Source organism: Heterodontus francisci, chromosome 13 (genome assembly GCF_036365525.1).
Source record: "Heterodontus francisci isolate sHetFra1 chromosome 13, sHetFra1.hap1, whole genome shotgun sequence".
Lineage (NCBI taxonomy): Eukaryota > Metazoa > Chordata > Chondrichthyes > Heterodontiformes > Heterodontidae > Heterodontus > Heterodontus francisci.
This window is the reverse complement of record NC_090383.1, coordinates 106099872-106112624: the sequence shown is the minus strand read 5'-3', so window position 1 is coordinate 106112624 and position 12753 is coordinate 106099872. Positions and strand designations below refer to the sequence as shown.

The window sequence follows — 12753 nt, the reverse complement described above, 5'->3', positions numbered from 1 at the left end:
AGAGACTTGCAAGGCATTGACTATCCTAATCTACCTCCTTGACCTTTTTGAAGTGGCAAGTGGATTGCGTAAAGCTGTACAATAATTGGCCTTCCAGAAAGCATTTAACAAACCTCCACCCTAGGGCCCCCACCTGCAAATAAAAAAGCACTGAAATCCTATGGAAAAATGGAATTGCACTTTTTCAGTTGTCCATTCAAATGAATGAAGTCACAGAATTCCTTTCCCAAAACCCTGGGGAAAAAAATTGCAGAATCCCATTTAACGAAAACAGAACTTGACTTACACATCCAGCTGAAAACCACTGGCTCTGGCTAAAATCAGTCACAAAACTCATGGAAACGAGCCCTCGTGTTTTGCACATCTCAGTCCGTGCAGGTTGCAAATGCATACCCGTATTTCTACTGCTTGAGGAGAGGCAAATCAATACACTTCCATAAGTGATTTATTTATAGGTTTTACAGAGGTTTAGAATACAGCTTAATATGCTTTAAAATGATCATACAAGAGCTATCTGCTTGTGTTTCTTTTTCAATTTACAACTTACAATACAATAATCTGGTTCTTTTATTTCTTCAGTGTAACTGTACACATCAAGTCTCCTCTGGCTGTCCCGTAGCAGCTTTGCGACCTGGCAAATTTGAACTGTGTGGTTGTAGTGCAGTATATAATGTGTGGAGAACATAACCAGGAACTTCACACCTTCACGGTTGTATAAAACTTTTTTTAAAAAAAAACCTTATCGTAATGACACGCCTGCTCCACAGGGCAGACACTGAACAAGGTAAAAACTGTCACTGACCAATGTTCCAGACACAGAATAGCACGACCTTTAAAAAAAAACATACAAAAGGACTATAAGTTGCTATCAAAGAATTTACATTTGTCATAAAACTCTAAAGTCAAAGCAGTATAAACATACTGCGCTTTATCAAATACGCCTTATAACAGTAATACAAAATATTTTCACCGCTGTTATACATAGTGTAAACCTTGTGCTAATAACAAATGCTATTTTGTGTGAATGACTGCAGATGCGGTTTGCTTTCTCACTTTACATGTCCTTACTATTAGTTTATTGAGGGCTTTCCTCTTCATATAAAAAGAAAAAGCACATTAGGAATCCATTTGGTCTTTCTGTTCATTGGTAGAACTGGGCTTAATCCCCATCTTGAGAAAATTATATGTTCATTTGCTGTCGCCTTCCTCAACGGCATCAGCTACTGATGACCAACTCTTCGTGACAGGCAATATTTTCCTTTTTTCCCATTTTTGGAAGGAGTTGAGTGGAGATGGAGAAGGGGGCGGGGGGGGGGGAGGGGTGGTGGGGAGTGCAGGCTGAGTGTTTGTACTTTGCTTGTTGGAGGCGAGCAGAGCAGGTGGGGGCAAAGCTCTTCCTCAATTACTCCAGCTTTGTCTCTTTCTCTGTCTCCGTAGTCACGCAGTAATTGGGCTGCTCCGAGGGGACGTAGCCTGGCAGACACACACACTTGTAGGATCCATCGGTGTTGATGCATTTGGCGTTCCGGCACAGTGACATTTTGTCATTGAGCTCGATACATTCGTTAACATCTGGATTATGGAGACAGAAAACAAGATAAAGCACAGAGAGTTAAATAACTTTTAAACAAGCCTCATTTTACAGCAAGATGCTAGTTACAGCAAATTTTATCATAACATCCTTAATTGAACATTTTGACAAGAAAATTACTTCTTTTGCAATTTCAATTTAATTAGCAGCTTTGCTACAGAAGCCTAATGATCTGTGTTAACATACTGCCGTCTAACTTAAACACAGCCTAAAGTGAGGGGATTGCCATCTCACTTCACTGATGCCTCTGAAGTCTCATAAATGGGGCAGTCCAGAACAAGAGGGTATAACTTTAAAATCAGAGCCAGGTCATTCAGGGGTGAAATCAGGGTGCACTTTTTCACACAAAGGGTAGTGGAAATCTGGAACTCTCTCTACAAAAAAGCTGCCGAGGATGAGGGTCAAATCAACTGATCAGAATTAAGATTGATAGACTTTTGTTAGGCAAGAGTAATGAGGGTTACGGAACCAAGGTAGATGGAATCAAGATACAGATCAGCCATGATCTAACTGAAGTCATAATAGGCTCGAGTGGCTGAATGGATTACTCCCGGTCTTGTGTTCCTAATTGAACTTTGTCAACTCGACTCTAAATGCTAGAAGTTCTTCACCCACAGCTACTCAGCAAGCAATGTATTGTGTTTTTTGTGTGGGAGAAAGTGGAGGATAAGGTGAGAATGAGAATTACTCTCAGAGTATGGGCAATACAGCAGCCCATCCAGATATATGGTTTTACAAAAGGGAAATCGAGTTTTCAAATTTATTAAGACTTTTTTGAAGGGTAGATATAGGGGAACCAGTAAATGCAGTATACTTGGATTTCCAAAAGGCATTCAATAAAGGTGCCATACAAAAGGTTAATAAGCAAGATAAGATAAGGGTTCCTGGTGTAGGGGGTAATATATTAGCATTAATAGTGGATTGGTTAATAGATAGGAAGCAGAGAGTAGGGAGAAGCGGCGCATTTTCAGGTTGGCAGGCCGTGACTAGTGGAATTCCTCAAGGATCAGTGCTGGGACCTCAGCTATTTACACTCCATATCAATGACTTAGACAAAGAGACAGAGAGTAATGTATCTATGTTTGCTGACGATACAAAGCAAGCTGTGAGGAGGACACAAAGAGGCTGCAAAGAGATATAGACAGGTTAAGTGAATGGGCAACAAGGTGGCAGATGGAGTACAATGTGGGGAAGTGTGAGGTATTTCACTTTGGTAATAAGAACAGGAAAGAAGAATATTTTTAAAAGGTGTGAAACTTGTCTGTTGATGTTCAGAGAGACTTGGATGTACTTGTACTTGGGCGGCACAGTGGCGCAGTGGTTGGGCAGCACAGTGGCGCAGTGGTTAGCACCGCAGCCTCACAGCTCCAGCGACCCGGGTTCAATTCTGGGTACTGCCTGTGCGGAATTTGCAAGTTCTCCCTGTGACCGCATGGGTTTTCGCCAGGTGCTCCGGTTTCCTCCCACAGCCAAAGACTTGCAGGTTGATAGGTAAATTGGCCGTTGTAAATTGCCCCTAGTATAGGTAGGTGGTAGGGGAATATAGGGACAGGTGGGGATGTGGTCGGAATATGGGATTAGTGTAGGATTAGTATAAATGGGTGGTTGATGGTCGGCACAGACTCGGTGGGCCGAAGGGCCTGTTTCAGTGCTGGGACCTCAAATAAATAAAACACAGAAAGTTAGCATGCAGGTACAGCAAGCAATCAAGAAGGCAAATAGCTTGTTGGCCTTTTTTGCAAGGGAATTGGAGTCACAAGAATAAGGAAGTCTTGCTACCACTGTATAGGGCTTTGGTGAGACCACACTTGGAGTACTGTGTGCCGTTTTGGTCTCCATATCTAAAGAAGGACATACTTGCACTTGAGGCGGTACAATGAAGATTCACCAGATTGGTTCCGGGGATGAGAGGGTTGTCCTATGATGACAGGCTGAGAGGTGATCTCATTGAAACATACAAGATTCTGAAGGGGCTTGACAGCATAGACAGAGAGGTTGTTTCCCCTGGCTGGGGAACGTCGAACATGGGAGCACAGTCTCAGGATCAGGGGTTGTTCATTTAGGATTGAGATGAGGATAAACTTCTTCACTCAAAGGGTTGTGAATCTTTGGAGTTCTCTACCCCAGAGGATTGTAGATGCTCCATCATTGAGTATATTTAAGGCTGAGATAGGCAGATTTTTGGACTCTCAGGGAACCAAGGGATATAGGGAGTCGGCAGAAAAGTGGAGTTGAGACAGAATATCAGCAATAATCGTATTGAATGGTGGAGCAGGCTCAAGTCACTGTGTGGTCTACTCCTACTCTTATTTCTTCTGTTCTTCTAAACAGTACACAATACCCGTCCCCCTCTGATCCTTCCAGATTGGCAAAAAGCTACTGTGACTCACAATAGATGAAGCAAATAAAGGAACCAGGTTCCAAGACCTGTGCCTGGGTGACCACTAAATATTTCTCGCAATGATTCATCAGTGGTAGAGGTAAATGGGTCCAGACAGGTTTGCTATATGCTTGAAACACACCATTTTTTTTTTTTACAAAATGTAATGGTGCATGGTTGAAAAATAAAAATTTGCAGGGCTATGGGGGAAGAGTTGGAGGGGGCGTGGGACTAATTGGATAACTCTTTCAAAGAGCTGGCACAGGCACGATGGGCTGAGCGGCTTTCCTCTGTGTTCTATTCTGCCCTCTTGCGCTACTCCAATTTTCATCGCTCACCACTAGTGGCTGTGCCTTCAGCTGCTGAGGCCCTAAGCTCTGGAAATCTCTCTCTAAACCTCTCTGCCTCTCTCCTCCTTTAAGATGCTCCTTAAAACCTACATTTGACCAAGCTTTTGGTCACCCATCCTATTATCTCCTTATGTGGCCTTGTGTCAAAATTTGTTTGTGAAATGCCTTGGGAGGTTTTGCTACATTAAGGGCACTATACAATTACATGTGATTTAGATGATGCTATATAAATTACAAATTCATTGCACCACCAGGGAATATGAAGAGGATATAAAAGTTCAGCTTTTGCCATTAGGGCATGGAAATACTGGCCTTAGTTGATGTTTCTGACTAATAGGGTCCCCTGCACATGAGAAAGGAACACTTGGTGCCAGGCGAGTGGAACAATTGGCTGGTGCCAAGAAATCTGAGAGCACGAGCGCATAAATGGCATTTACTGAGGATTTTTTTTTGCTGAGAAGTTTGTATCACTGTTGCCATGCCAACAGCACATTCAAAGTTAAAAGTATCTGGCTGAAGAGATGTGGAGCAAAGTGCCCCATTTAATGAGAATGTTTTGGAGGTTCTGACACATACTGTGTGTTCCCTCTCTGGAGACTGAAATTATGTAACATGCAATAGATGGTGGTGATTTTTGTCACACTTGGCAGGGAAGTTACCCACCTGGGTGGTCCAAATAGCAGAATCTTCCTTTCATACTCATGGCATTGCATTTGATAATTCTGGTGGTCTTCTATTTGTGTTCAGGTGTTACTCAATGGGATCACAGTAGCTAGCCGTTGCCTCCTGGCAGCCACATTTCAAGAGTCCCTGAGCTCTCAGGAAATCTGGATAACCAGGACACGGGGCATTGATTTTGTATAATTATGTTTCTGAGCCAGAAACCAACTGAACATTAATTGAATGGAAGCCCTTTCTGTTGATGTCAGTTGTGGGGTTGATCTGAGTGATAAGCCCTGTGCCTTCCACTGTGCCCTGCATTCCTGGCAACCTCGCCATCCAATTAAAGTTCTGTGCCCTATCCAGCTGATGATGCCTCCGCTCCACAGCCCTTGTATCCAAAATACGCTTGATGTATCTACAGACTTTAGACTGGCTGAGTTTGGCAGGTGTTCCCCACGGTCTCCTAGAACAGAATCTGGAAACGGTCAGTGCTGTCTGAGCTTCACAACCACAGAAGGGGCCGTCACTGTGGTAGAAGAGCAAGAGATAGCACAGCTCTATGGCAACCTCCCGTGTGAAGTGGAGACTTCACAAAATATGTTGGGTCCCTGCCTTCAGTCTGAATGGCTTCGCTCAGCATGGTATAAGAGGTGGAGCCTCTGCTCACAATATGGTCATCAACATGGGAGAGGGTGGGGCCAGAGCTGGGACTCAGAAGTCCAGAGTTCCCATGTCCACAGCACAGAACAGAGTCAGCAGATTGGAAATACCATTGATCAGAAACTTAACTGGAGCAGGCATATAAATACTTTGGCTACAAGAGCAGGTCAGAGGCTGGGAATTCTGCAGCGAGTAATTCACCTCCTGTCTCCCCAATGCCTGTCTACCATCTACAAGATACAAGTCAGGAGTGTGATGGAATACTCTCCACTTGCCTGGAGGAGTGCAGCTCCAACAACACTCAAGCTCGACAATATCCAGGACAAAGCAAGCCCTATGATCAACACCCCATCCACCACCTTACACATACACTCCCTTCACCAGCAGCACACATTGTGTACCATCTATAAGATGCACTGCAACAATTCGCCAAGCCTCCTTCAACAGCACCTTCCAAACCCATGACCTCTACCACCTAGAAGAAGGGCAGCAGACGCATGGGAACACCACCACCTGCTAGTTCCCCTCCAAGCCACACACCACGCTGACTTGGAACTATATCACTGTTCTTTCACTGTTGTTGGGTCAAAATCCTGGACTCTCTCTCTAACAGCACTGTGCATATACCTACACCACATGGACTGCAACGATTCAAGAAGGCAGCTCACCACCAACTTCTCAAGGGCAATTAGGGATGGGCAATAAATGCTGGCCTTGCCAGCAATGCCCATATCCCAAGAAGGAATAAAAAAAAGTGCCGAATGGTGGATGTGGGAGTCCATCTGTGTGTCCAGACCACAATCCAGATCCTTGATGGCAAGAAAAACGTTTTGAAAATATTTCGGCCCCTTACAAAGGGAGCACTTTTTATTTCTCTCCAGAGGAACAGACTCCATGCCCCCAGCAAACCCCCATCCTGCTGGGATTCAGTAGCTACTTCGGCAGATGGGAAACTGACATGCACCCCAGTGGAGTGTGAACCCACTGGAACATTCAAAGTAGGAGACCTCCATCTGGTTCTGTGAACCCTGTATTGGTCTGTGCCAGAGATCCAGGATGGATGCATCCCCGTACTTACGGTGGTGTCTGCCTCCCATGTTATATTCAGCACATAGACTGAGCTCTTTGGTTTTCTTTGAAACTTAGAGCCTGCTCCAGTGCTAATGATGTTATCTGACATACCTCATTTTCACCGAGGAGGTTGGAACAACACAGACATTCGCTTCTCCATGTCACACATCATCTCCCATCCTAGTCATTGATCATTACTGTTCTGTGACAGGTTGCTAGGCGATGTACAAAAGAGGATTGGGAGCCACTCACCCTCTGATTCTCCTCCTCTATGAGAGGAGTCAGTGTCTTCCAACACAGTTGAGATAGTCAGCTGATTATGTGTGGAAAGATGACACAGGCTGTTGAACCAGACCTAATGTGTTGCAGCACCATGTTGCAGCCAACCTATTACAACAGAGCCACACTGAGAAGGAATATTTATAATTAATAGAATTTCTTCTCCAACTTATGCTTTTGCCCATTAAAGTAGGTGCCCATTCTCCACATTGCTCTTATATTTTATCTTCCTTTGGTTTGGAAACTGTTAAGATTCGTATTCTTTGGAAAGGAGGAGACTTTGGGGTGAATTGATTAGAGCTTCAAAGGTTATTAAGAGGATTGATAAAGTTGATCTGGATAGGTTGTCTACCAATGTGAAGGATTTGACCGGAAACAGCAGTTTCAGTTTAGGAAGTTAGGAGTAAGAAGGGACATTTGTTGGCACTGTTATAAACAAAAGGTAAGAGGGTGCTGTGGAATAACTTACACTGAAAGGCTATTAAAGTGCACAGTACAAATGGGCTCAAAAGCAACTTGGTGCATTTCTGGACAGAGAAGCAATATGGGGAAAAGGTGGGTAGGGGGATTTGAGATGATCAAAAAGCACGCAGGCTTGTTGGGTCTAACGACCCTCTCCCATTGCAAACAATGATTATGTTGTACAAAAATCTTTTTGCGTATTAAACAATTACAATTCCATTTCGAACAGAGTGGCTTGCAGCTGATCTTACCAACACATTCCAGCTTGCTTATGTCCAGCTGATAACCATCATAGCAGTCGCACGTGTACCCTTCCTGCACTCTGACGCAGCGTCCATTCTCACAACCGTTCAGGATACCGCATTCCTCAGCCTGCAGCCCCTCAAAGCTATCAAACGGATCTGTGGAGCAAAGTGAGTGAAACCATTAATGACAGCTAAAACTCCAACACACTCAGGGGCACGGCAGGTTGCACCTAGAACTGGATCCTCAAGTGGTCACCTGGCTATTTCATGCGTACTATCTGTCAATCTATGACTGAGTACACTGCCATGGAAACTATCATGTCCAGTGACGCGATAACCTTACAGAACTGCAGAAAGACATCAGCTTTTAAGCTTTTACGTGACTAATCGTTTTGCTCAGATTCCGAGAGGCCATCGTCCATGAGCTGGCTCTCTGCATTTACACTGCCCAACAGCAACTCCCATACCTTGGTGACCCACAAAACCTGAGTGGTGGATATAGGAGTCGGATTTAGCTAAGTAAACCTTGGGAACGGGCTCGTGGACTCTAACTAACAAATGTCTCAAATGTCAGTGTCACAGTAACCACCAGATAGTGATGTATTAATAGTGGAGATAAAGTGGAGATAAAGTGGGGTCAGGTATCTTTGAAATGCTACAAAATACAACCAATTGCTTTCCCACCTTGCATTGTAGATTTGACCAATTAAATGATACAGAAAGGATCCCCTGTTCTGATGAAAGGTCACAGACATGAAACACTAAATCTATTCCTGTCTCCACAGAGGCTGCCAGACCTGCTGAGTATTTCCAGCACTTTCTGTTTTTATTTCAGGTTTCCAGCGCCCGCAGTATTTTGCTTTTGCACTACAGAAAAGAGATTGTTGTTAATGCAGTCTTTACTGTTATAAAAGTTTGCCATCGAGTAACAAAAGACAAAAACAATATAAATATTTGTATCTTGTGTCTAGACAGTGAAATTCAATCCATGTCAGTGACATCATAACTGGACCAGAATGACATTCCAAGGAGCCAATGAATCCCAAGAAGGGCACCATGAAAACTCTGAACAAAGTCCCAGCAAACGGCAGCAAGAAGTGGAGTAGCTTGAGGACTGAAAGTTACTCTATCTACAAAGTGATGAAGCAGGTCCACCCCAACACCAGCATCCCCGCCAAGGCCATGGGCATCACAAATAATATTTTCATAGCTTACCACCTGGCTCATTACAAGTGGTGCACCACCAGGTCCTGGGAGGTCAAGACCACCACATGCCTGCTGCTGCAGCTGCCCCAGGGAGCTGGCCTGCGTCAGAAGGGACAACGGCAGTGACCAAGTACACAAGCTCTAGGTAAAACTCCACAATGCACTGGAAAAAAACACTACAGCAATTGGGTTCTTCTGTGCTGTGTGAAGGCCCAGGGGCTGCACAATAACAGTGTGTCAACTCCTTCCAAAGACACTCAAGGCTCGTGCAACAAAAGTGGCCATAACATTCGATGGTGCCCTGCCTGTACTTTAGGCACTATATGGGTACCTAAGTCTCTAATCTAGCAGGCTGGAAGTGCAGACTCATTATGAGCCAGAAGATATTGGTACAGACAAAAATAGGCATCTGGAGCCCAGGCTTTGTATATGCGAATAAGAGGCATTTTACCTCTAATATTGGATTGAGCTGAGGCAGCCAGTGCTGACTGCATTCAGGAAAACCAGACCTACATTCAGGAAAACCTGACCTGTGTTCAGCCTAACAGGGGGTCCTTAAAGGGGCTTTCACCAAAAAGATGACATTTTTAAATATACTTTCCTGAATGTACAGGTCATCACCTGATTCCCCAATGCCTGTCCACCATCTACAAGGCACAAGTCAGGAGTGTGATGGAATACTCTCCACTTGCAGCTCCAACAACACTCAAAAAGCTCAACACCATCCAAGACAAAGGAGCCCGCTTGATTGTCACTCCATTCACAAACTTTCACTCCCTCCACCACCGATGCACAGTGGCAGCAGTGTGTACCATCTACAAGATGCACTGCAGCAACTCACCAAGGCTCCTTAGACAGCACGTTCCAAACCCACGACCTCTACCACCTAGAAGGAAAAGGGCAGCAGATGCATGGGTTCCCCTCCAAGCCACACACCATCCTGACTTGGAACTATATCGCTGTTCCTTGACTGTCACTGGGTCAAAATCCTGGAACTCCCTTCCTAACAGCATTGTGGATATACCTACCTCACATGGACTGCAGTGGTTTAAGAAGGCAGCTCACCACCATCTTCTCAAGGGCAATTAGGGATGGGCAATAAATGCTGGCCTAGCCAGCAACGCCCACATCCCATGAACGAATAAAAAAAAAGGAAAAAAAAGCTGGGAGGTGCAGGGGAAGAAAGAAAGTGGAAGAGACAGTAAGAGAATAAGGGAGAGAAAAGAATGTGACTGCAGTAACGCTATTTGGGCAGCTGATGGCCTATGTGGCAGACACTGTGTGTGGCTTTAAACTAAGTTTATGTTAGTGCCACAACATAATACTTCAGCTATGGGGCTTGAACCAGTTCTCACCCAGGGATCTTTCAACAGGTCTGCACATCAGTAATCTCAATAATATATCTGTGATAGTTGGTCAGATCTGCCCTTTGAATAAACAGGATCCCAACGTGTATCCTCGGCATATTTCACACTAGAATGTCAGCACCTGTGGTACAAACCTGAATACCCACTGCTCAGAGACAGCAATGTTTACTTACCCTTTACTTGCTTTATTTAAATAAACCTAATTTTTAGTAGTGGTCTGGTTTTGCGGTGGACTATAAAGAATCGTCATGGTGACAGATGGATGACAGATATGGGCACTGGGAGCTAGACTGTTTATGATGTACTTCTGCTGTAAGTTTGGAGAGGCAGAGACTATCCTTTACTGTCCAGACAGAGCTGTGGATGATTTGTTGCCTTTCGGTGTTAAAGTAAGGGACAATCAGACATTGTTAAAGAATTGTTAAAAAGCCAGATTTACACAAGGCTGGAATGAATCTGAGAGCCTGAATACCTCCATCCTTGGCCTCAATTTTGCTCTTCCCATCCTGAAAAAATTCAATCTTCATCCCAAAAGAACAACAATAACATATTTATAGTGCCTTTAATGTAATAAAATGTCCCAAGGCATTTTACAGGAGCAGTATAAAACAAAGAAGCACACTGAGCCACATAAGGAGATACTGGGCTGGATTTTACGGTGGGCATACGGGAGCCTGCCTCCAATGTAAAAGTTGGTGGCGAACCTGCTTTCACCTCGTCTGGGGAAGCGGCCCATATTTTGCAGGTCCCCAGGCTTTAATTGCTCTGAAGCAGTACTTCCACCTACCTGAGGTAGGAAGTCCTGCCTAATAGAGCTGCTGGCCAATCAGCGGGCCAGCAACTCTTAGTCCCAGCAGCGCCATTGGGAGAGGTGGCCACTGATGGGACTACAGCACAGCATGAAGACAGGATGCTTGGGAGCCGGGAAATAAGGTACATTTTGGTTGCCTCACTGGGGGTAATTGGTCGGGCCCTGGCGAGGCAAGGGTGGTCGTTTGGGGGGAACGGGGGGCGTGTTGGGTCTTGGGGGTGGTTGGGGAAGCAGGGGCGCCCTCCATCAGGCACCCTGAACCCGATGAGCAGGCCACCACCCATCCCCCTCCCCCCCGCCGCCACCAGGACACTGAGAAGCCGCCTGCTTTTCCCAGGTGGCTTTTCCCAGCTCCAGGATGCCCACTTGCCACGCGTAAAATCTGCGTGGAGGTGGGCGAAGGCCCTTAAGTGGCCGCTTAAGGGCCCTGATTGGCCTGGGGCGGGCAGGCCGTTTGTCGCCCCCCTCACTCTACATAAAGGGAGGCGGAGGCAGATTGGGAAAACCTTCTGGAGCCTCCTGCTCCATTTTACGCCACTCCCCCGCCACCATCCGGCTCGTTGGGATGGCGGAAAATTCTGGCCATTAGGTCAGATGATCGAGCGTTTGGTCAAAGGGATAGGTTTTAAGGAGTGTCTTAATGGAGGAAAGTAAGGTAGAGATGCGGACAGGTGTAGGGAGGGTATTCCAGAGCTTGGAGCCTAGACAACTGAATGCGCGGCAACCAGTGGTAGAGTGATTAAAATTGGGGATGCTTAGGCGGCCAGAATTAGAGGAGCGCAGATATCTCAGAGGATTATATACGAACATACGAATTAGAAGCAGGAATAGGCCACTCAGCTCCTCGAGCCTGCTCCGCCATTCAATAAGTTCATGGCTGAATTGATTACTCCACATTTCTGCCTGCCCCCGATAACCTTTCACCCCCTTGCTGATCAAGAATCTATCTACCTCTGCCTTAAAAATATTCAAAGACTCTGCTTCCACCGCCTTTTGAGGAAGAGAATTCCAAAGACTCACGACCCTCTGTGGGAAAACATTTCTCCTCACCTTTGTCTTAAATGGGCGACCCCTTGGGTCAGCCCACAGCTCCAACAATTTGTTCAGTATGACTTCCCTGGTGATTGTAATTTTCTTGAGTTCCTCCCTCCCTTCCATTTCCTGATTTACAGCTAATACTGGGATGGTACTTATATTCTCCGACCGATGCAAAATATCTGTTCAATTCATCTGTCATCTCATTCTCCATTATTAATTCCCCAGACTCACTTTCTATAGGACCAATGCTCACTTTGTTAACTCTTTTAATTATTAAATATCTATAGAAACTCTTACCATCTATCTTTATATTTCCAGCTAGCTTTCTCTCATACTCTAATTTTTCCCTCCTTATTAATCTTTTAGTCATTCTTTGCTGTTTTTTATATTCTGTCCAATCTTCTGACTTGCTACCATCTTTGCATAATTATATGCTTTTTCTAAGTTTGATGCTATCTTTAACTTTTTTAGTTAACCACGGATGGTGGGCTGAGTTAGAGAGATAGGGAGGGGGCGAGGCTATGGAGGGATTTGAAAACAAGGATGAAAATTTTAAAATCAAGACGTTGCTTGACTGGGAGCCAATGTAGGTCAGCGAGCACAGGGGTGACAGGGGAACAGGACTTGCTG

The 12753-nt window shown here is 45.0% G+C and overlaps 1 protein-coding gene across 6 annotated transcripts in view; it reads right to left on the bottom strand.

The window, feature by feature from the left end:
• Positions 1–446: 446 nt before the first annotated feature.
• Positions 447–12753, bottom strand: part of ltbp1 (latent transforming growth factor beta binding protein 1) — a 368337-nt gene continuing 356030 nt past the window's right edge. For all 6 annotated transcript variants that reach the window (XM_068045343.1, XM_068045346.1, XM_068045345.1 and 3 more), the window contains 2 exons: positions 7708–7857; positions 447–1572 (listed from right to left, as the gene is read on the bottom strand). In XM_068045343.1, coding sequence (XP_067901444.1) covers positions 1403–1572; positions 7708–7857 — 320 coding nt within the window. In that variant the 3' untranslated portion in view covers positions 447–1402. The remainder of the gene's footprint in view (positions 1573–7707; positions 7858–12753) is intronic.